This window comes from Gracilinanus agilis, chromosome 2 (assembly GCF_016433145.1).
Source record: "Gracilinanus agilis isolate LMUSP501 chromosome 2, AgileGrace, whole genome shotgun sequence".
NCBI classification, from domain to species: Eukaryota; Metazoa; Chordata; class Mammalia; order Didelphimorphia; family Didelphidae; genus Gracilinanus; species Gracilinanus agilis.
The window spans coordinates 646,215,116-646,235,512 of record NC_058131.1 but is presented as its reverse complement, the minus strand read 5'-3'; the positions used below and the strand labels follow the sequence as shown (position 1 = coordinate 646,235,512).

Sequence of the window (20,397 nt, the reverse complement as noted above, 5' to 3'; positions counted from 1 at the left end):
GGTATTAGACAGGCTTCATTTCAAAATAATACCTGCTCCGCCAAATCACTGAAATCTGAAATTCTAGAATTACAAAACCAGAAAAATACTCCTTAAGATGTGGTAGCTGCATGTATTCATCTGTATGTATCTTTTGCATTTGTCTATTTTAGGGGGAGTGGAGGCTTTCCTCCCTTCACTCCCTCCTTGCTTGCTTTTTCTCCTCCCTCCTTCCCTAATCTCCAGAAATAGCTTATAGTTTCTCGTTCTATTTTGAAAGAATGCTAAACCCAGAATCCCTGAAACTAGATGAAATATTCAATTTCTTTCTGGTCTAGGAATCTGCATAAAAGGGTTCCCTTTGGATTATATTCTTTAGAAATTTACTTTGTTTGAATTTAATTAAATAGTTTACACAATAGTGGTTTTCCCAATTTCTTTTGGGAATACCATTATTCTAATAAATCTCACTAAGAAATCTTTGAATTTGATTTGTGATTTATTCCTCTTCACAATGTTCCAGTCAATTCTGCTTTCCTAGTTGTGCTGTTAACTTAATATTCACAGATGTCGTTAAAAGTAATTTAAAAATTATCTCATTATCTCATCCCTGCAGATGCTCAAGCACTTACTCCCTTCTTCCTTGAGATGTTTCTAATTTGCCTACAAAATAGGATTCAGTCCAGCAGTCCAAAAGAACAATTTAATCAAAATGACAGAAACAGTGACAGCCTTTGAGACTCTATTTACATCTGGAGAATGAGGTCATAAGTTTCAAATACAACTGTGGTAAAAACAAAAGAATCTCAGGCTGTAAAATCACATGTGGATTGAAAAACCTCAGGCTGGAGGGGCCTGGAATAATTTAAATGTAATAGGACTTTGGAGATGTCAATGACTCTGCTAATGCTGATGTAGAGAAGAAGAAAATATTGGGAGAAGATACTGGGAAGAGAGGAGAAGAAGATGAAAGAATGGAACTTAGACTGATGACACTGGGATGTGGGTGGGTGAGGAAGGGAAAGTTGTGAAGAAAATTACAGCTATTTTAAGAAACTTTTGGGGTGGAGGAGGAGAAAGATGCTTTTAGATCAAGAGTTGTTTAAGGGGCTTTATGCTCAGAGAAGAGAGAGTCTGATTCAGGCTAATTATATAGCCAGAATCATTGGAAACTACTGGGATAGTGTTTGGTTGAGTAGGCGATGAGAAGTTTCACCCCAAGTCAAAGCACGAACCTAGAGCCTTGCTTTTACAGTGACCTAAGAAGCTGAGACAAATAGCTCTGACACTAGACCTGAAGGAGAAACCAAGCCCAAGAAATGGGGAATGTCTCTGAAATCCTAATCCATGTGAACCTGTGTCAAGCCAAGTAATGTGAGGCTAAACATGTAAACTGAACCCCACGACTATGATAAAACAGTGCGTTCTAACCAGTCAACTAGATGGTTTTTGCTGGTTCAAGAGAGAAAAGGCCACTATAGAAACATGGGGAAAGACCATGAAATCTTTAAATGGAAACCATAAATGTGGTGATAACAAATATAATGGCAAAACCAGTGAGGGAATTTATTCCTTCTGGCCTACATTTTAATCATTGCAATATTCCATTTGAAGACTGACCAGCAGTATTAGCTTTCTCCTCCTTCTTTAAGGCCATTTTACAGAGCCAGAAGCCCCTCCCAGCAAAAAAAGGATCCCTTGCAGTCTTGTCCTAATCCTAAGAAAAAATAAGTGGCATAAGAAAATGATTTCAATCCTTCCTTCTTGGTCTTTATTTCTTCAATGCCTCTCACAAAGCAAGGAACTTCTTCCCCCCTGGTCTTCCCCTTCCAGCTCTCATTTATCTATTATATTTCCCCATTATAATATAAGGTCCTTGGGGGGGGGGGGCGCAGTTAAGTGGGGTCAGTGGATTGAAAGCCAGGACTAGACACCGGAGGTCCTGGGCTCAAATCTGTCCTCTGACACTTCTTAGCTGTGTGACCCTGGGCAAATCATTTAACCCCCAATTGCCTAGCCTGTACCACTCTTCCGCCTTCAAATCAATCTAAGATGGAAGCTAAGGGTCTTTAAAAAGGATGCAAGGTTCTTAAGGGCAAGGATTGTCTTTTCACTTGCATTTGTATGCTTACCAGTTAAGTACAGTTGCTAGCATACATATAGCAAGCATTAAAAAAATGCTAGTTTCTTGCCTAGCTGCCCCATTTTTTGTGATGAGTTTCCTGGATAAGAAAGAAGGCATATGAGCTTAAGTCATGTTACCTTCTTGCTCTCTTGAAGCTACCTCATCAAAATTACTGCAGAAGCCAGGTCTGGTTTTCTATCACTACCACAAGAGTGATCAGCAAATATGAGGTCACCGAGATTGAATGCCAACCAACTGTTTATCCTCAATAAGGGAAGGGTTGTAACCTTTTAGCCCAGCGGACTATGAATCTCTGAAATGCAGAGCTCTTAATTATATTCCACATAGTTAGGAAAATCAGCCTTTACCTATACCATGACTAAAAATCTTCTGCCCAAAGTTGAACTGAAAGAAAGTCTTCTTGTGACTGATTCCTGGGTCTCTTTTCTCAGGAAAAGCATTCAATTGTGGCTATCATTTCTGCTTCCTTAAAAACTTGGATCTTAAATGCCAAATCATTTCCTCTACTTACCCCAAAATCTCCTTGTAAGGGTGGTAGGAAAACCCCATTGAAAGAACACCTTGAGTAAGGACAATAGGTGGTGTTGAAGATCTTTTGAATGCTCTGCCTGCATGCTGAGTAGTTTCCAGTGCCCATTACAACAAGTTTCCGAAACTTAAGGGATTTCTCATCCTCTTTGATACAGGGTGTGTTGAAGAGCTCACTTATGTTCACAACTCTTTTATAGCCAGGGTGGAAGCAGGGTTCATTTAAGACTTCATTCTCTGCATCCTATATGAGAAAATATAGAAATCCATGACCTACAATGTCACAAGAAGGGAAGGAACCAAAACTTGGTCTCACAAAATACATCTTAGGTGTTTTGTTTTGTTTTGTTTTGTTTTGTTTTGTTTTTGTAGGAGCAGAACTTAGAGTTGTTATTAGTGCCCTCCCTGATCCTTTCACCCTTACTAAGCAGAACTGGGCTAATATAGCCAGTCATTTATCCAATCATATATATTAAACACTTAGTAGGTGCTTAATATGCACATAATGGTACTTTCAAAGATAAGTAAAATAGAGTTTCTGTCTTAAAATATCTTATAATCTCTTAGGACAATATGACATGCACACAAATAACCAGAAGACAAAAATGGAACAAAAGTATGTATGAAGAATGCTAAAATATTACAGCTTTGTTTTTGTTTTTGTTTTCTGTGGCATTAAGAAAATGGAGTACAAAGGTTTGTGGCAGAATTTCAGCTAAAAATCGCATGCTTTTATCTCATAGTATAAGTGAAAGAGCTTGATTTTTGGAGTCAGAAGGGTTCAAAATCCAGCTGTGCTCCCTATTACCTATATTTGTTGTTCAGTCATTTCGGTTATGTCCAACCCTTCATGACCCCACTTGGGATGTTCTTAGCAAAGATATTCAACTGGTTTGCCATTTCCTTCTTCAGCTCATTTAACAGGTGAGAAATGGAGGTAAACAGGGTTAACTGACTTGCCCAGGGTTCCACATCTAGTAAAGTGTCTAAGGTCAGGTCTTCCTGACTCTAGGTGTAGTGCTCTATCCATTGCACCACCTGCTGCCTCCTTACTACCAATGCTACTTCAAGAAGGTTACCTAATCTCTCTGTGCCTTATTCCTTGATCTAGGATTTAATAGTTTTTTAAGAACCCTTCCAACCCTAAAACTATAATCCTATGATGCTAAGGTTGGAGGGAGCCTGGGTTCATTTGGCATAAGTTGAGAGAGCTATAAAAATAAAAGCAGGGAGCAGTTAGGTGGCTCAGTGGATTGAAAAGGTCTAGAGATGGGAGGTCCTGGTTTTAAATCCACTTTTTAGCTGTGTGACCCTGGGAAAGACACTTAACCCCCATTGCCTAGCCCTTACTGCTCTTCTGCTTTGGAACTGATACTTATTATTGATTCTAAGATAGAAGATTGAGAGTTTATTTTTTTTAAAAAAGGATAAAAGCAAAGAATGAGGGCCAGAGCCTGGAAGAGAAAGGCTGAAAGTGACTTAGGGATCCAGTATTTCTTTGTAATGAAAAGAGAAGACAGATGATTGGGAGCCAGCTGAGCAGGTCTAGCTTGTCATGCCTTTAAATACAGAAAATGTTTAGATGTGCAATTCTAAAGGTCAGCTGTGTGGCTTTTATTAAAATGTTCCTAATTGACTAAAAGTGGCTTTTACTAAAATGTTCCTCATCAACAGGGTTTTTTTTTTTACAACAACCCTCCTTCTGCTGTATTTATGAAATGAAGATTAAAAAAAAACATTCAAAGGATGAAAAAATCTCAAATCAACTCTTCCCTCTTCTTTTTCTTTCTTCTTCTTAATTGCTCTGTGACCCATAGTAGGTTAAAGCCACAATTGGCCTTTTCAGAGCATATCACCTCTTGTTAAGCCATTTTCATCGACAGTTCTCTAGAAGGGAGAAGTAATTTCCCAGGTAATGTTGGAAAATTCATTTCCTAAACGAAGGTTTTAAAATTATGGTTGCAGATATTCTGGGAGGGGTAGAACACGATTTGAAATGGAAGGTGCTCAATTTAATTCCTGGCTTTGCCATTTACTTTCTTTATTCCTATAAGCAAATTGCATTGTTGTTTTTCATCCATTCACTTGTGCCCGACTCCTCATGACTCTGTATGAGGTTTTCTTGGCAAGAATACTAGAATAGTTTTCCATTTCCTTTGCCAGTGGATAAAGACAGCAGAGGTTCAGTGACTTGCTCAGAGTCAAACAGTTAGTGAGTGTCTGACACTGAATTTGAACTCAGATTTTCCTGACTCCAGGCCCAGCACTCTATCCATTGAGCCATCTAGTCGCCTCCTACTTCAGATTGCTAGTCCTCAATTTTCCCATCTATAAAATGAGGGAGATAGAATGAATAATCCTCAAGATTCTTTTCTAGCTCTAAATCTTTGATCTACTAAAGAAATGTGTTGGATGTGCGAAGTGTAAGGGGAGGGGATACTGGAAAAAAACAACTGTCAGAATTAGGGCTCACCAAATTTTGTCAGATAATCTGCCAAAAATGTTGTGTCTTTGGGGAAAGGGGGGGAAAGAAGGGGTAGGATTGGCGGGTCGGGGGTGGGTTACTGCTGAGCCCAACCTCAGACAAAATAATGTGTGAAGAAAACAGGATGTGAGGTCATGCTCACAGATGTGGAAGAGGCAGGATCTGGAATCATTTAGACTTGCCTGAATATTGCTGACCAGTTTTAGCCGGAGAGCCTGATCCTTCCCATAACACAGGAAGCTGTGTGTATATACATCATAGTTCTTGCCATAGAGACGGAAGTGTAGGGAATTGTCTTGGGACTCAATCTGCTCGTTGAGGGGCACGAAAGTTATTTGTGTCGAGGCTCCTCCAAGGTCCAAGGCCCCGGAGGTTTCCTGAGGACCTTCTCTTCTGGGCAGAAAACGGAGCCAGCTGATATTCTGAAAAAGACAAAGCTTACTATGCAACTATAGTCAGGAGCACATGTCTCTGCACCTACCACTATGCTCTGTGACACTCACCTTCCTAGACTCAGGTATAGAAAGGAAAAGGAGCAGGGGACCAAGGGCAAGGCTGGGCACAACCTTGGGAGAGGGATGGAGTCCATGCCAAAATAAATGGGTAGAAAAGAGGGGTTCTCAGTAAATATTGGGGGGAAGAGATTTTTCTATTCTGTGGTGCTCTCCCATTAGATCAGTGCTTCAGGGGTTTGTGGCTTCATCAGTGTGGGTTCTTTCTCCACTAAAACAGACTGTCACCCCTCTACCTCAATGGAAATGTTATAGACCCAAAACTTCATCCTTTCTTGGCCTGCCTGCTGATGAACCCCACTGAACAGAGCTAGGCTGGACCTCAGATGATAGTACTTTGTAAGGTAGGCTGGTCATTGGACAAGAGTTCCTTACAGGAAGCCTTTGCAATTTGCTAGATTTTGGGAAAGGTTATTTGGAAAAGGTTATTGTGTGATACAAATCACTCAAAGAATAATTTCCTCATAAGGACTAGATATACTTTGGTCCCCCAAGAGTAGTTCTTAGAGAAAGATTTCATTCTGAAGTCTCAGCTCAAATTTATATATCGACCAACAAGTATTTACTTGACATTTACTGTGTGCCAGACATTAAAAGCTAGGCACTGACGATGCCAAGATAATCACATATTCTTAGCAGTGACACTGAGATATATATATACTTCCCTGGACACAAACTGTGCTGGTTTCCAGGTAGCCACTTCCACACATCCTAGAGGATCAATATTACCTGGTTGAATTTGCCTAACAAGTAGTTAATGGTAATCCAGCCATAGGCACCTTCTTCCTGGCCAGTGATGATCCTGGCCCCTTGGAAATCAAAAGGATAAGAAGTGAGGCTCTGTCTCACAGCTGCCAGGACTCTGTCTGCCAGGTCGCTGCTCTCCAGCCTGGCCCCCCAACACAAAGAACAGTTCTCTGTTAGCTTCTAATCCTGGGGTCCCAACCTCCCATACCCACTTTTTGTCAAGAACCTCTGGACAAATTAAGACCAGGAAATGAAATTCCCTAGCCCTGAAGAAGAGATAAGATAACCAGCTAAGGACTCCAACCCTTGGACAACCTCAGTCTGCCCTAGAAAGAGGTGGTGGCAGCTCAAGTGATATCTTTCAAAAGGACCTTCCTTTTGTTTTTCTAAATGAATTTTGTTATTATTTTTCTATTTCAATAAAATATTTTTTGTCAATTTAATTGGGATGGCATTGAATAAATAAATTATTTTAGGTAAGATTATTGCTCTAATTATATTAGCTCTGCCCATCCATGAATGATTACTATTTCTCCAACTATTTAAATCTGATTTTATTTGTACAAAAAGTATTTCATAATTATGCTCATGCAGTTTCTGGGCTTGTTTTGGCTGATATACTCCTAGGTATTTTATTCTATCCAGGGTTATTTTAAATGGGTTATCTCTTACTATCTCTTCTTGCAGGACATTGTTGGTGATTTATAGAAATGCTACTGATTTGATTGCACCACTCTTCAATATGTCAGACAATGGACAAGCATTTATTAAGCATGTAATATATGTGAGACATTGTACTAAGAATGTGTAAGTGCCTATCCCTATATACTTGGAATTTGTTTTGCCTATATGTCCTGAATTGATTTGTCTGTTAATATATAGCCTCTTGTAAAATATAAGCTTCTTGAGGGAAAGGACTGTCCCACTTTTGTAATTGTATCCCCAGCCCCTAGCACAGTGCCTGGGATATAGTAGGTGCTTAATAAATGCTTTTTGCTTGCTTGCTTGATTAAGGAAGACTATCAGGATGGTCAAGAGCCTTGAGTTAATGCTATAGAAGGAATAGTCAAAAGAATTAGGGATAGGGGCAGATAGGTGGTACAGTGGATAGACTACTGGGTTTGGAGTCAGGAAGAGTTGAGTTCAAATCCAATCTCAATCATTTACTAGCTACATGACCCTGGGCAAGTCACTTAATCCTATTTGCCTAAAAAAAGAACAAATGGGGAGTACCTAGCTTGGAAAGAGGCTTTAGAGGATATATGATATCTGAGTTCCAGAATATGAAAGGCTGTTGCATGGAAGAGGTTGATTGGTTGCCTTATCCTTGAGGAATTATGACCTCTTATGACTTATGACCAATAGATGGAAGTTTCAGAGAATCAAATTTAGGCTCACAAAAAACTCTTAACAATGAGAGCTATCCAAAAGGAAAAGGATAGGCTGAAGTCATTGTGAAAGACTTAAAATGCCCAGCCAAGATGATTGCATTTTATCCTGGAGGCGGAGGATAGCTGAATGTCCTCTTCCCTACTTTTTTGTCTTGGCATCTGAGCTCTGATGCCTCTCACCTCTTTTCTACTCTACTGAAGAAGAATAAGATTAAATTTTTTCAGCCTCTAAATTCCCCACGCTGGTGCAAAATCTCAGCAGTCACAGGCTAGTTATGTCTCTGCTTATTAGAGATGTTATAGAGGAGATTCTCATTCCAAACTATAGATTGGACTATATGGTTTCTGAGCTCTGAGGTACAGTGACTCTATTCAGTAAATCTTTTTTTTTTTTTACACCCTTATTTTTTGTCTTAGAAACAACTCTTAGGACAGAAGGGCAAGGGCTGGGCAAACAGGGTGAGCAACTTGACCAGGGTCACACATCTAGGAAGTGCCTGAAGTCAGATTTGAACCCCAATCCTCCCAGCTCCCAGCCTGGCACACTATCCACTGTGCCACCTAGCTGCCCCCCCTATTCAGTAAATTTTGATTGTAATCCTTGTTTCTATCCTTTGATTTTACAAGATGATGGACTTAACTACTGCTATGGTGACACTGTCCTGAACCTCAAAGCCTAATTGTATCATAGGTTCCTGGATGCTACTTTACCTGAGCAACCTCATGCCAGCTGTGGCTCCGAGATAAACAGGGGTCTTCTGGTGCTGCTCCTCAGGAATCACTTGCTGAGCTCTGTCCATGCATTTGTTGAGGTAAAAGCCTACATCTTTCACATTCTGGGAATATCCTGAGATGCCCGGACCTGGAGACATTGAGTACACCATAAATGAAGGCTTCTAATGCTGTTGAACAAGTTTAAACGCTTCAGACATTACATTATGAGACACCGTGGGATAAAGGTGGGATTGTATTCCCTGGGTCTATATCCCATACCTGCCCTCAGACCTTCCAGTGATTTGTTTTGTTTGCAAACCTCTGTTTCTGAAGTTCATTCTTCAGAGTCAGTACTAGAATTCAGACTTTCAGATGATCTCCATTGATATTTCTACTACGACCTCAGAAACATTTGTCCTCTAGCTTTAGATCAAATTGAATTTTTCTTACCCACCCCCCCAGCCCCATCCCTTTACAGGGGTGGAGAATATTTTCAGATTATTTTTGATGGTTTGACTTTTTTGGACACTTTTTAATTTAATATAATCAAAATTATTCATTTTACATCTTATAATATTCTCTGTCTCTTGTTTGGTCATAAATTCTTCCCTTCTCCATAGATCTGATAGGTCAACCATTCTGCATCCCCCTAATTTACTTATACTATCACACCTTATGTTTAAACCAGTGATGGGCAAACTACGACCAGCGGGTCAGATGGGGTGGGAGGGGAGCTGAAATATTCTATCTGGCCACAGGACATTATTCCTAAGATGACAAATACAATGAGTAGGATACAATACAATGAAACTTCAAAAGAATTGCCTTAGAAACAGACTGACAGATGAGCATTTCCTTTCCTTTGGCCCCTTCTTTAAAAAGTTTGCCCATCACTGGTTTAAACCATCTATCCATTTTGAACTTACCTTGGTGTAGGGCATGAGATGTTGATCTAAACCTAATCTCTCCCATACTGTTCTCCAATTTTCCCAGCAGTTTTTGTCAAATAGTGACTTCTTAAGCCAAAAGCTGGGATCCTTGGGTTTATCTAACACCAGATTGCTGAGGCCATCATGTTTTGACTTTTTTGCCAATTGTTTTATCTATTTTTTCTCTTTTTCTTTTAAAAATATTCCTTGTTATAAAGAGTGGCTCTCTGGGAAAGGGCAAAGGGAGACCTACAGGGGAAAATTTACCCAAATAAAAATACTGTGGCAATAAAAATTTATTTTAAAAAACTAGATATAGAGGACTAGTGCAAGGATAGACGGCCTCAATTTTTTGGATTCCCACATGGGCTACAAATCCCTTTTGAAGGAAATGGAGCTTGAGCTGAACCTTGAAGGAAGCTAAGAGTTCCAAGAGGCATAAATGAAAAAGGAGAAATTCCAGGCATGGGAGACAATCTATGCCAAAGGATACAGGTGGGAAATGGCATGCACATAAATATAAAAATATGATTATAATCCATGTTCATAAATGTAAATCTAGCTAAGCCTGAGATATTCTGGCCTTGCAACATCATATCAAGTCTCAGTCTGTGACCCAAAGCCATAGGATAATTGGCCCAAACACTTCAAAAAGCATGGGAACAGAAAGAATAGAGAATGGGGCAAATATAAGGCAGAGAGAGCTACGGTAATCAGTCAATCAATAAGCACTTATTAAGTGTCTGCTATGTACCAGGCTCTTTGAAATAAAAGAAATTATATAGCCCAAACCTCTTATTTTTCAAAAGAAGAAACTGAGGTCCAGAGAATTGAACTTGCCCAGAGTCCCCATGAGTCAATTGCAGAAACAGGACTAGAATCCAGATCTTCAATCTTTCATTCTGTTACCTTTTTCCTACACCAGGCTAGAAAAGCCCAGAGCTGCCTTAAATCTCTAAAAATCAGCCTGTAAAAACTTAGGGTTGGCAAGGTCTCAACCAGGCAACATTACCTCAAGAAAGCACTCAGTCAGCAGGCTTCCTTTTTGTTTCATTTTCTAAAAAATTTGCTATAAACAACCATCAGCAAAAAAAATGAACAGGGACCTAGCTAGATGGCTCAGTGGATTGAGAGCCAGGTCTAGAGAGAGGAGGTCTTAGTTTCAAATCTAGTCTCAGATACTTCCCAGCTGTGTGACCCTGGGCAAGTCACTTAACCCCCATTGCCTAGCCCTTACCAGTCTTTTGCCTTAGACCCAATACAAAGTATTGATTTTAAGATGAAAGGTAAGGGCTTCAAAACAAATTAACATATTATAAGGAAATAAAATCTTACATTAGAGCCCAAAGCATTTTAAAAAGCAGAAACAAATGAATTAACAGACAACAAACAAGAAATGTGTTGGTCCTTTATCTCTTCCAAGTCTGTGTGGAATTCTGCCACCTTTGGCTTTGTTTTCTTTCATATGCGTGTATGTATATGTGCACATATATGTATAAACATTTATTTTGAGATTGATCTCCCTATTTTGCCCAGGCTGGAAGAAGAACAGCTACTCATAGTCTCCATCCTAGCTCTGATGGTTGCAGAAGCTTTAGCCTGGGGGGCAGCTGGGTAGGTCAGTGGATTGAGAGTCAGGCCCAGAGATGGGAGGTCCTGGGTTCAAATTTGACCTCAGACACTTCCTAGCTATGTGACCTTGGGTAAGTCACTTGACCCCCATTGCCTACCCTTACCACTCTTCTGCCTTGGAGCCAATACACAGTATTGACTCCAAGATGAAAGGTAAGGGCTTTATTAAATAAATAAATAAACAAACGAATGAATGAATGAATGAACAAACAAACAAACAAATAAATGAAGCTTTAGTCTGCTCCATCTTTCCAACTTGGACTGGTTAGCCCTTCCTAAGGCAGCTTAGTGGCCCTCTACTCCTGGGGGCTCATCAAATTAATGCTGATCTTAGTGAAGATTTGCAATTGGCTTTAGCACTTCTGAAGCTCAGAACTCCTTATTTTAAGAGACCCACCAGTTTCAGCTTCCTCAGCAATTAATGGTGTATGCATCATGCCAGCTATATATTATATATATATTAATAGTTTATAGTATGTATTTATAAAGCCTGTATCATGAATGTGTACATAGAGAGAGACTGAGAAAGGTTGAGAGAGAGAGAGAGAGAGAGAGAGAGAGAGAGAGAGAGAGAGAGAGAGAGAGTGAGAGAGAGAGAAAGAGAGAGAAAGGAGTAATAGTTAATACAGAAGCAGTTCTGGTGCTGTTGATCTCACTTTATAGTTCTTCATATAGGTCTTTCCATATTTCCTCATATGTTTCATATTCATTATTTTTCTATCATAACAATAATCAATTGCATAAATAGAGCATAATTCAAATATTTGGAAATCACTGAACATATAGATTGGTTCTCATGTTTTGCTATTACAAAATTGTATATTTAGGCACAGATCATTACTATAGAGTAGTGGGAAGAGCAATAAATCTGGACTCAGATGACCTGGGTTCAAATCCCAGTTGGGCTTCTTGCTGCCCCTTGATATTGGGCAAGTCAATTCTTGTTTCTAGGCTTCAGTTTTATTATCCATACAATCAGGGAGTTGGATTAGGTAGTCTTTAAGATCCCTTCCAGTTCTAAATCTGTGATCCTATGAATTTCTAGCAAGGGAATCACTGGGGCAAAAAGTACAATTTTGTAATTCTTATATGTTGCTATATTCCTCTCCAAAATATTTATAGTAGGCTACAATTCCACCAATAATGTATTATTTTGGGTCAGTTTTGAAAGGCTGTAATCATACTACAATAAAAAAAATCTGATGCTATTTTCCAATATTTTTGCAGATTTTCATGCAATACATCTTCAAATTCTACTGAAATTAATAGCATAAAAATAAATTAACTTTGGCTCACCCTATGAGTATATTAGTGAGAGACTATGGACAAATGCTTTTGGAAGCACACATACTGTGTTTCTTAAGAGCTAGATTCAGCTAAACGACTCTAGCATAGAAACTGTTTTGTATATTCCATTCTTCCCTTCTATGGGCCTCCAACACTTCTTGACTCTTTTCCTTTAACATGTTATCACTTAATGGGATGAGATAAGAGTACTGTTTCCAAGCTGAAACAGGGAAAATGAACTAAGATTCCTGGTTTCCTTTCTAGTGGCTTTACTATTTATCATACTCTGATCTTCATCATAGGTATTTGCAATTTGGTTCACCATCCAGTTAAACTCTAGCTGTCTCCAATTCTTACTCAGGTTTAGGTGGATGTCTTCTTCTCTTAACAGGCCCAAATCAGAAGAGGGTGTTTAGCAAAGATTTTTTCCTTACAGGGAAAGTATTAAATAGATGATAAGATTTACAGAGTATACAGAAGATACCAAGAAAAAAAGAGCATAGAACCATTAAGCATCCTTTAAACTATCCAGTGAACTGATTGGAACCAAAATTCCTAAACTAAGCAAGCCTCCAACCTTGCTCCCCAACTTGGATCAGAGGCTCTGGATATATGGGATGTAGCAACCATTTTATTCCTGGGATTTACTTTCTCTATTTCAAATGATTTGTTCTCCTTTTTCTAAAGCAAAAAACCTTTAAGTTTTATCTGCTTCTGTCTGTCCTAACTCCTCAGTGGGGCTATAGTAAGAGACAGACCAGTTGTCAATAAACCTTTTTTCCTTGACCCAGCCCCTCTATGCCCCATGGTACTACCATGCCATAACTGGGGGGCTGACAGGGAGGAATGGTGCCATTAATTTAGATTTTACATCCCCTCTCCCCATTACATTCCTCTGAAACTCTTCTTTTTTCCATAATATTTTGTTTTCCCCTCAATTTCATGTAAAAACAACTGTAAACACTTGTTTTTTTAAAAAATTTAAAAAATTTCCTCCTTTACACTATCTCTGCCATCCCCACTCCTTAAGACTAAACAATCTCATAGAGATTTTTCATGTGCAATCATGAAAAACATTTGAAAATGTTTTCTTAGAGGTAACAAAAGATCTCAACTCTAAAACTGATAGCCAAATGCCTCTCATCTCTTCCTTGATCTTTCTATATCTTTTCATACCATGAACCATCTAGGTGGCACGGTGGATAAAATGTTGGACTTGGAGACTTTGAGAAAGCCAGAGCTCCGATCTTGCCTCAGATACTAAGTGTGTGACCACTGACTGAGTCTCTTAACTCCAACTCTTCTCTCTTTTCTGAATTCTAATCCCATGTGGACAAATGCTTCCTATCTCCACCCAAATGTCTTACTGGCATCTCACACTCAACATGCCTAAAGTCATTTCCCCTCACAAACTCACCTCTCTCCTAATTTTCCTTATTTCTGTTAAGAGCACCACCATCTTCTGATTCATAGTAGTAACAGTAGCTGACATTTATATAACCTTTAAAGTTCAATGTGCTTTCTTTAAATGGTAAGTCTCATATGGTCCTCATATCAACTTTGTGATTTAGGTGTTATTATTATCATCATTATTTTACAGCTGAGGAACCTGAGTCTGAGAAAGACTTAGTATCTTGCTCAGAGTCACAGTTTATAAGTATCTAAGGTAGGATTTGAACTCAGACCTTCCTAACTCCAAGACCAACACTACAACTTGGAGCTACCATCTCTTAGCTATTTCTAGTCTGTCTTCATCAGCTAGAAAGTTTTCAAGTTCTGTTGATCTCACTTCCCCATTTTTCATACCTGTTTGCTTCTTTCCATTTAATAGATCCTTACAATCCCTTGCCTAGATTAATAAAATAACTTCCTAAGTGATTTTGTTTTTGAGTGGAAAGACCATCAACTGGAGGAATTTTTCTTCTTTTTTTTTTTTAAATTTTTAAACCCTTAACTTCTGTGTATTGACTTATAGGTGGAAGATTGGTAAGGGTAGGCAAAGGGGGTCAAGTGACTTGCCCAGGGTCACACAGCTGGGAAGTGTCTGAGGCCGGATTTGAACCTAGGACCTCCCGTCTCTAGGCCTGGCTCTCAATCCACTGAGCTACTCAGCTGCCCCAACTGGAGGAATTTTAAAAGACTTCTTGAAGGAGATGGCACTTGAACTGAACCCTGAAAGGAGTTAGGGGCTCTAAGAAGCCAAAATGGAAAGGAGAACATTCCAGAAATGAGGGACAGCCTGTGTGCCAAGGTCTCCCTGCATCCAGTCGCTTCCTTTTCTAATCCATTGACCACACAGCTGTCAAAATAATATTCTTAAAACACAGTTTAACCAGACCTCTCCCTGCTCCAGTGATTCCCTGTTGGTTTTATGATAAAGTAGAAACTCTTCTGTTTTTTAAGGCTCTTCAAAAATCTAGCTTCAAAGCCAGTTTCAACTTTTCCAGTCTTATTTCCCATTACTCCCATCATACTCTGTGTAAGAGCCAAAATGAACTGCTAACTTTTCTCCAAACTCAACATTTCATCAGGTCCTACTTTTGTGTATTCACAGATATCACTCCCCTGGAATGCCCTTTCTCCTTATCTCCACTACTCAGAATTCTCATCTTCCTTCAAGACTGAGCTTAGGGGCCACCTCTTTCATGAAGGCTTCCTTGTTAAAATGAACCGAATTCATATTAATTATAATAATTTCAACAAGGAAAGATGGGATCTATCAACACATTCCCCCCTAAAGTTCACTGGAAGGATCTACTCAATGGCCATGATTTCCCATGACCTTCTTGGTACCCCATTTCCTTTCTGTTTCCAGTATCTCCCACATTTCCACACCTTACCTTGTACCTTGCACACTTCCACCTGTTGTACCACTCCAGTGTCATTCTCTTTCTCTGCTGGCCAGTTGTAGATGTACATGTTGGTGTGAGAAGAGCCAGCATCCAGCACGATCCCATACTGAGGACAAAAGCAAGGCAGGAACCAATTAGCCACAAACACCCTCCTGACCAGTTATTTCACAGCAGAACACACTGTTCTCTCACTGTTGAGAACCTTGGAACAATGTGGATTTTATTCAAAAGAGGCAATGGCAGACCTGCTCATGAGAGCCCAAAGTACCCCATCTCTGGTGACTGAATCCTTTTCTGATCACATTCCAGAAAATATGCCAATGTATGAAATACACTAGGGTGAGGGTGGTGAACCTGTTTTCCTCCAGAACATTTTAAAAACAATAATAGTTCAAATTTATTTAACACTTTATAGTCTACAAAGTATTTAACTTGCCTTATCTTTTTTGATCCTTACAATAGACTTAGGAGGTGAATGCTATCATTATTCCCATTTTACAGATGGGGGAAAGGAGGCTCACGGGAGCTAGATCACACACACACACACACACACACACACACACACACAGAGTTACATTTTTTGTTGGGTAGTCATTTTAGTTATGACTGACTTTTTTGTGACCCCATTTGGGGTTTTCTTAGCAAAGATACTAGAATGGTTTGCCTTCTCCAGCTCATTTTACAGATGAGAAAACTGAGGTAACTAGTTTTATATATCTTGCCCAGCCAGATTTGAAATCAGGTTTTCTTGACTCCAGGCACACCACTCTATCCATTGCACCATGTAGCTGACCCAAGAATTACCCAACTAGTAGGTATTTGAGGCAAGATTCAAATCCAGATTTCAGTGACTCCAGGTCAAGGGTTCTAACCACAATACCATGCTGCCTTTTCCAAAGTTAAAAAAAAAATTTAAATTTGTTTTAGATTGGTTGTTTTTGTCATAAAAGTGAGAAAGAGAAAGACTCACCTGATTTTTTATTTACTAGGAATGTGAAAGTGTACTCAAGAGATACAAAAGATATCTTAAAACAAATCTCATTTCCATTATCATGCTTCAAGAAACCAGGATTTCATCAGTGCGAGGCTTTGTTCCATCAGTGCAGATCCCAGCCCCTTTTCCCCTTAGCAGATGGATTTTATGAGTTACTGTGGTTGAAGAAATTTGTCACTGGTAGCCAATTGTCTTGTAGATAGTCTCTGGATGAGCTAAGCTGGCTTTCAAACAACAAGACAAACCATCTGTCACCAGGCCTTTTCTTCCAGCTCTCTGATGGGCCAGGCCAGAGTTTGCTACCCTTGAGAGAACTTTTATAGATTCCACAAGCAACTCCACACCAGGATGAGACACGGGAGCAGAACTTTGTGGGCAATAATTATTCCCTATTCCATTTTCCATAGGTAACTCTCTGAGACTAAACATAGCAAAAATAATTGCTGATATTCATTGGTAGAGGGAATTCCCTCATTAGAAGTCCCTGACATCAATAAAATCATAGGTCTGGTCCCAAAAAAAAACAAACAAAAAAAAACAACAACCTATAATATGGACAATTAAAAACAAAGGGAAAGAAAAAAGATAAATTGGAAAAGGGAGAGAGATAAATACAGTTGGAGGGACATAAAGGAGGGGAGGAGAAAACAGATCGAGAGACAGCTACAAAGAAACTAAAGCAATATGAAGAGGAGAAGGAGAAAGGATGAGACAGTATCAGGCTCCTCAAACATCACTATGAGGCCTCAATTTTTTTTTCTCAAGCATCTTCTATGAAAGGACTGTGGGGAGAAGTGATCTTAGGAAGTATGAATCAGAGACACATTCTTTACTGACCTTGAAGCATGAACTCAGCATACACAAATGCATTCCAAAACCTGGGTCAGGTTTCATGAAGGCCTCCCAAAGGAATGCTCACAGGACAAGGAAAACAGACTGATAGACCCAAAATGATCCTTCCTCTTCCCTTTCTGGATACCATGGAGTCTCCAAGTATCAAATGGCTCTGAAAATCATTATTTTGGGGCTGATTTCCAAATACTAATGTTAGGTATATAAGGTCTTTTGACTCCCTTGTGAAACCTGAATTCTTTCTCCTTGTGACATGCTCTTCCCCCAAAGGAAATGATGTATAGCATATAGCTTGATTCTTTGGCAATCCCAAGTTCTTTACTGTTGGGGCAGGAGGGAATAGCCTGAATAGTACTATTTTGAGAAGATTTTATAGGTCTTTGGAGAGGAAAAGGCCTACCAGAAAGGAAAAAGAGTTTTCTTTGCTGATTAGGGCTTGAGTATGAAATCTTTCTGTGTCCTTTATTGTAATTAAAATCCATGCTTTGTTTAATGCCTTGTGATCCTGAATGCTTTTAAGGAGGATTGAGGGGCATCCTTTGCTACAGTGCTATACACTAATATGCTCATCAGGTACTACCAGGGTAGAAGGCAATAAGTTAAATAAGTGAATTGATGGCTGTCCTTTGGGAACTACCTATGGTCTAAGGTTCCATCTGTACTGGAGAGTAACCAGAAAGAAGAAACTAAAGGTCTCCAAAATGTGCCCAGGCCCTTCATGTAAAGAAAAGCTGCTGACATAAGGATTATATTAAGAAGCAAATATATGAAAAATTATTTTGAGAAAATATAGTTATTTCCCACCTTCTAGTATACCATCATAATAACACTGGCGGTATCGTTCCAGAAATGGGTCAAAGAATCTTGTACGTATAACATTTATCAATCTCAAAGAGTCTTCTCATGTCTCACCTTTTTTAACCTCCCAGTCCAAAAGAATGAGACTTCGTATGACCCATTATAGTCCAAATGGACTTTTTTTTAAATTTTTATTTAGAATATTTTTCCATAGTTACATTATTCATGATCCCTCCACCCCTGCTTTCTCCTCCCCACTCCTGAAGCCGACAAACAATCCCACTGGGTTATACATGTATCATTGTTCAAAACCCATTTTCATGTTATTCATATTTGCAGTAGAGTGATTCTTTAACATCAAAACCCTAATCACAAACCTATCACACTATGTGGTCGATCATATATTTTTCTAATGCATTTCTGGTTCCACAGTTCTTTCTCTGAATGTGGATAGAGTTCTTTCTCCTAAGTCCTTTCTCCTCTGGATTGTCCTGGGTCATTGCTTTGCCTACTGGTAGAAAAGTCCCAAATGGACTCTTCTAATGAAGAAGGCATGGCATGTTCCACACACAATAGAAAGCAGGGAAGAAAATCCCAGGCATGAAAGAGGACTTGCCTTATTGATACCACCCCCATAAGGGACAGATAAGTTCAGGACATCAGAGAGGACTAATTTAGAGGGGAGAACCCAAAGAAAACCAGCCCTATTTCTATACCTGCAAAGAGAAACCAGAACAAGAAGCCTTGTCAAGAAAGACCAGAATGAATAAAGATAGACTTCTATCAAACAGGAAGGTGAGTTTTTAGAGAAACCCAAGGAGAAGGAATAGACATTTTTCTCTTAAAGCTCTCTTTTCTCTTAAAAGACAGATTTTCCCCTTATTCTGAGATATAATTCAAATCTTCATATTTTGGGCTTATGATGGAAAGAACATTTGAATAGGAGTAAAGAAAGAGATCTGTATTTTTCTGAGTCTATTTCTGTTACTGTAGAACTTTGAACAAGATACTTCATCTAACTAGACCTCGGTTTCATTAATCTACAAAATGAGAGAGGGCCAAACTAGATATACACAATAAACATTTATTAAGCACCTAATGTGTATGCAGTACAGTGCAGGGGGTTGGGTGCCTCATTAAGATAACATCTTCACCAATAGCTCTAAATACAATAACAAGAAAAACAACAGAAGCAACTCCTCTTATTTTCCTTAGATCCATTGTTTTTATAAGCCCTAAAGTCTTTTTTAAAGCCTTTACTCTTTTAACAATCACTCTTGCAGCTCCATCAGACAATCTTAGCAATTCTAATGGTTTATAAGCAGTTGGTTCTTTCAAATATTATTTTAGTGGTCTATAAACAAGACATTTCTACCCTCAGGGAACCACTGTCCTGGCCTGCTAATTCTTAGTTTAGAGGGATAGGGTCAGAAATCTTTTTGTAAAGTGATAATGCTGGGTCCCCTTTGAAAACAAGGCCAAGGCTTTCCTTATTCCCAACTAGAAAACATTAGAAATGCAGTTTTAAAAAAAAGATATGGGATTGTATAAAAGTCTGGATCATAAAATCAGAACTGATCTTTCCAAATACTCCATTAAGACATCAAACCACAAAATCTTTCTCATCTGCGGACCATCCTTTGATCCAGTTTTTGAAGTGGAACTGCTGGGAAACTCCGTGAACCCTGAACACCAGATGCACATCTCAGAGAGTGCCAGCACCGGGAATATCTCTAGTGAAATGTTCACAGCAGAGTCCCTGTTTGTAACACTCATTGGACAAGGCAGTCCAGAAAGGCAGAGGGGAACTTAACTCAAACAAATATAGAGAAGTCAAAACTAACAGTCAACCGCCCGGCAAAGGCATTGTGGCTGGAAACTGTGTGCCTGGAAATGGAGAGAGAATTCTTTTCTGCCAGTGATACTGTGTATGTCTTTCTAATGGTTCCAAAAAAAGGTTTGGCACTCAGGAATGGACAAGGCTAAGGTTTTAAAACAAACATTTTCTAAATACAATTCAGACCCAAAAGCTTTGGGAAAGAGATGTGGAAATAGGGAGTTTCCAGATGGAACAAAAAAAAAAAAAAACAACCTGTTAAGTAGAATAAAAGTAACACTCGTTCATATTTATATGTTATGAAGGGGTTCTCTTTTGATCTTCACAATAATCTGGCAAGGTAAGTGTTATTATTATCCCTAGCTTACAGAAGAAGAAATTATAAGGCTTGCTCAGCAAACAAAAACTGGCGAGGGTCACAGGGGGGATGTAAATCACTACTTTCTCTGACTCCAAGTCCAGCGTTCAGTCCACTGTACCATGGTGGCCTTCTAATTTAATTAGGATCCAAGAAATAAAGACACGGAGTGGCATGTTGTGGTTTTTTGTTGTTTGTTTGTTTTTAATTTCCAAGGGTTTATTGAACAGAGTTAAAGGAGTGTTTTAGAAAATCATATTTCTAATTCCTTTCAATCTCCTGGTATGGATTCCGGGATGGAAATATTCACACACACACACACACACACACACACACACACACACACACACACACAC

General features: G+C 39.1%; 1 protein-coding gene across 1 annotated transcript in view; it reads right to left on the bottom strand.

The window, feature by feature from the left end:
• ENTPD1 (ectonucleoside triphosphate diphosphohydrolase 1) overlaps nucleotides 1–20,397 on the bottom strand; it is a 31,414-nt gene that overhangs the window by 9,137 nt on the left and 1,880 nt on the right. Inside the window, exons 2-6 of the mRNA XM_044662646.1 lie at nucleotides 15,191–15,308; nucleotides 8,500–8,650; nucleotides 6,380–6,539; nucleotides 5,321–5,560; nucleotides 2,637–2,897 (exon numbers count right to left, since the gene is read on the bottom strand). Of these exons, the coding sequence (XP_044518581.1) occupies nucleotides 2,637–2,897; nucleotides 5,321–5,560; nucleotides 6,380–6,539; nucleotides 8,500–8,650; nucleotides 15,191–15,269 (891 nt within the window). The 5' untranslated portion in view covers nucleotides 15,270–15,308. The remainder of the gene's footprint in view (nucleotides 1–2,636; nucleotides 2,898–5,320; nucleotides 5,561–6,379; nucleotides 6,540–8,499; nucleotides 8,651–15,190; nucleotides 15,309–20,397) is intronic.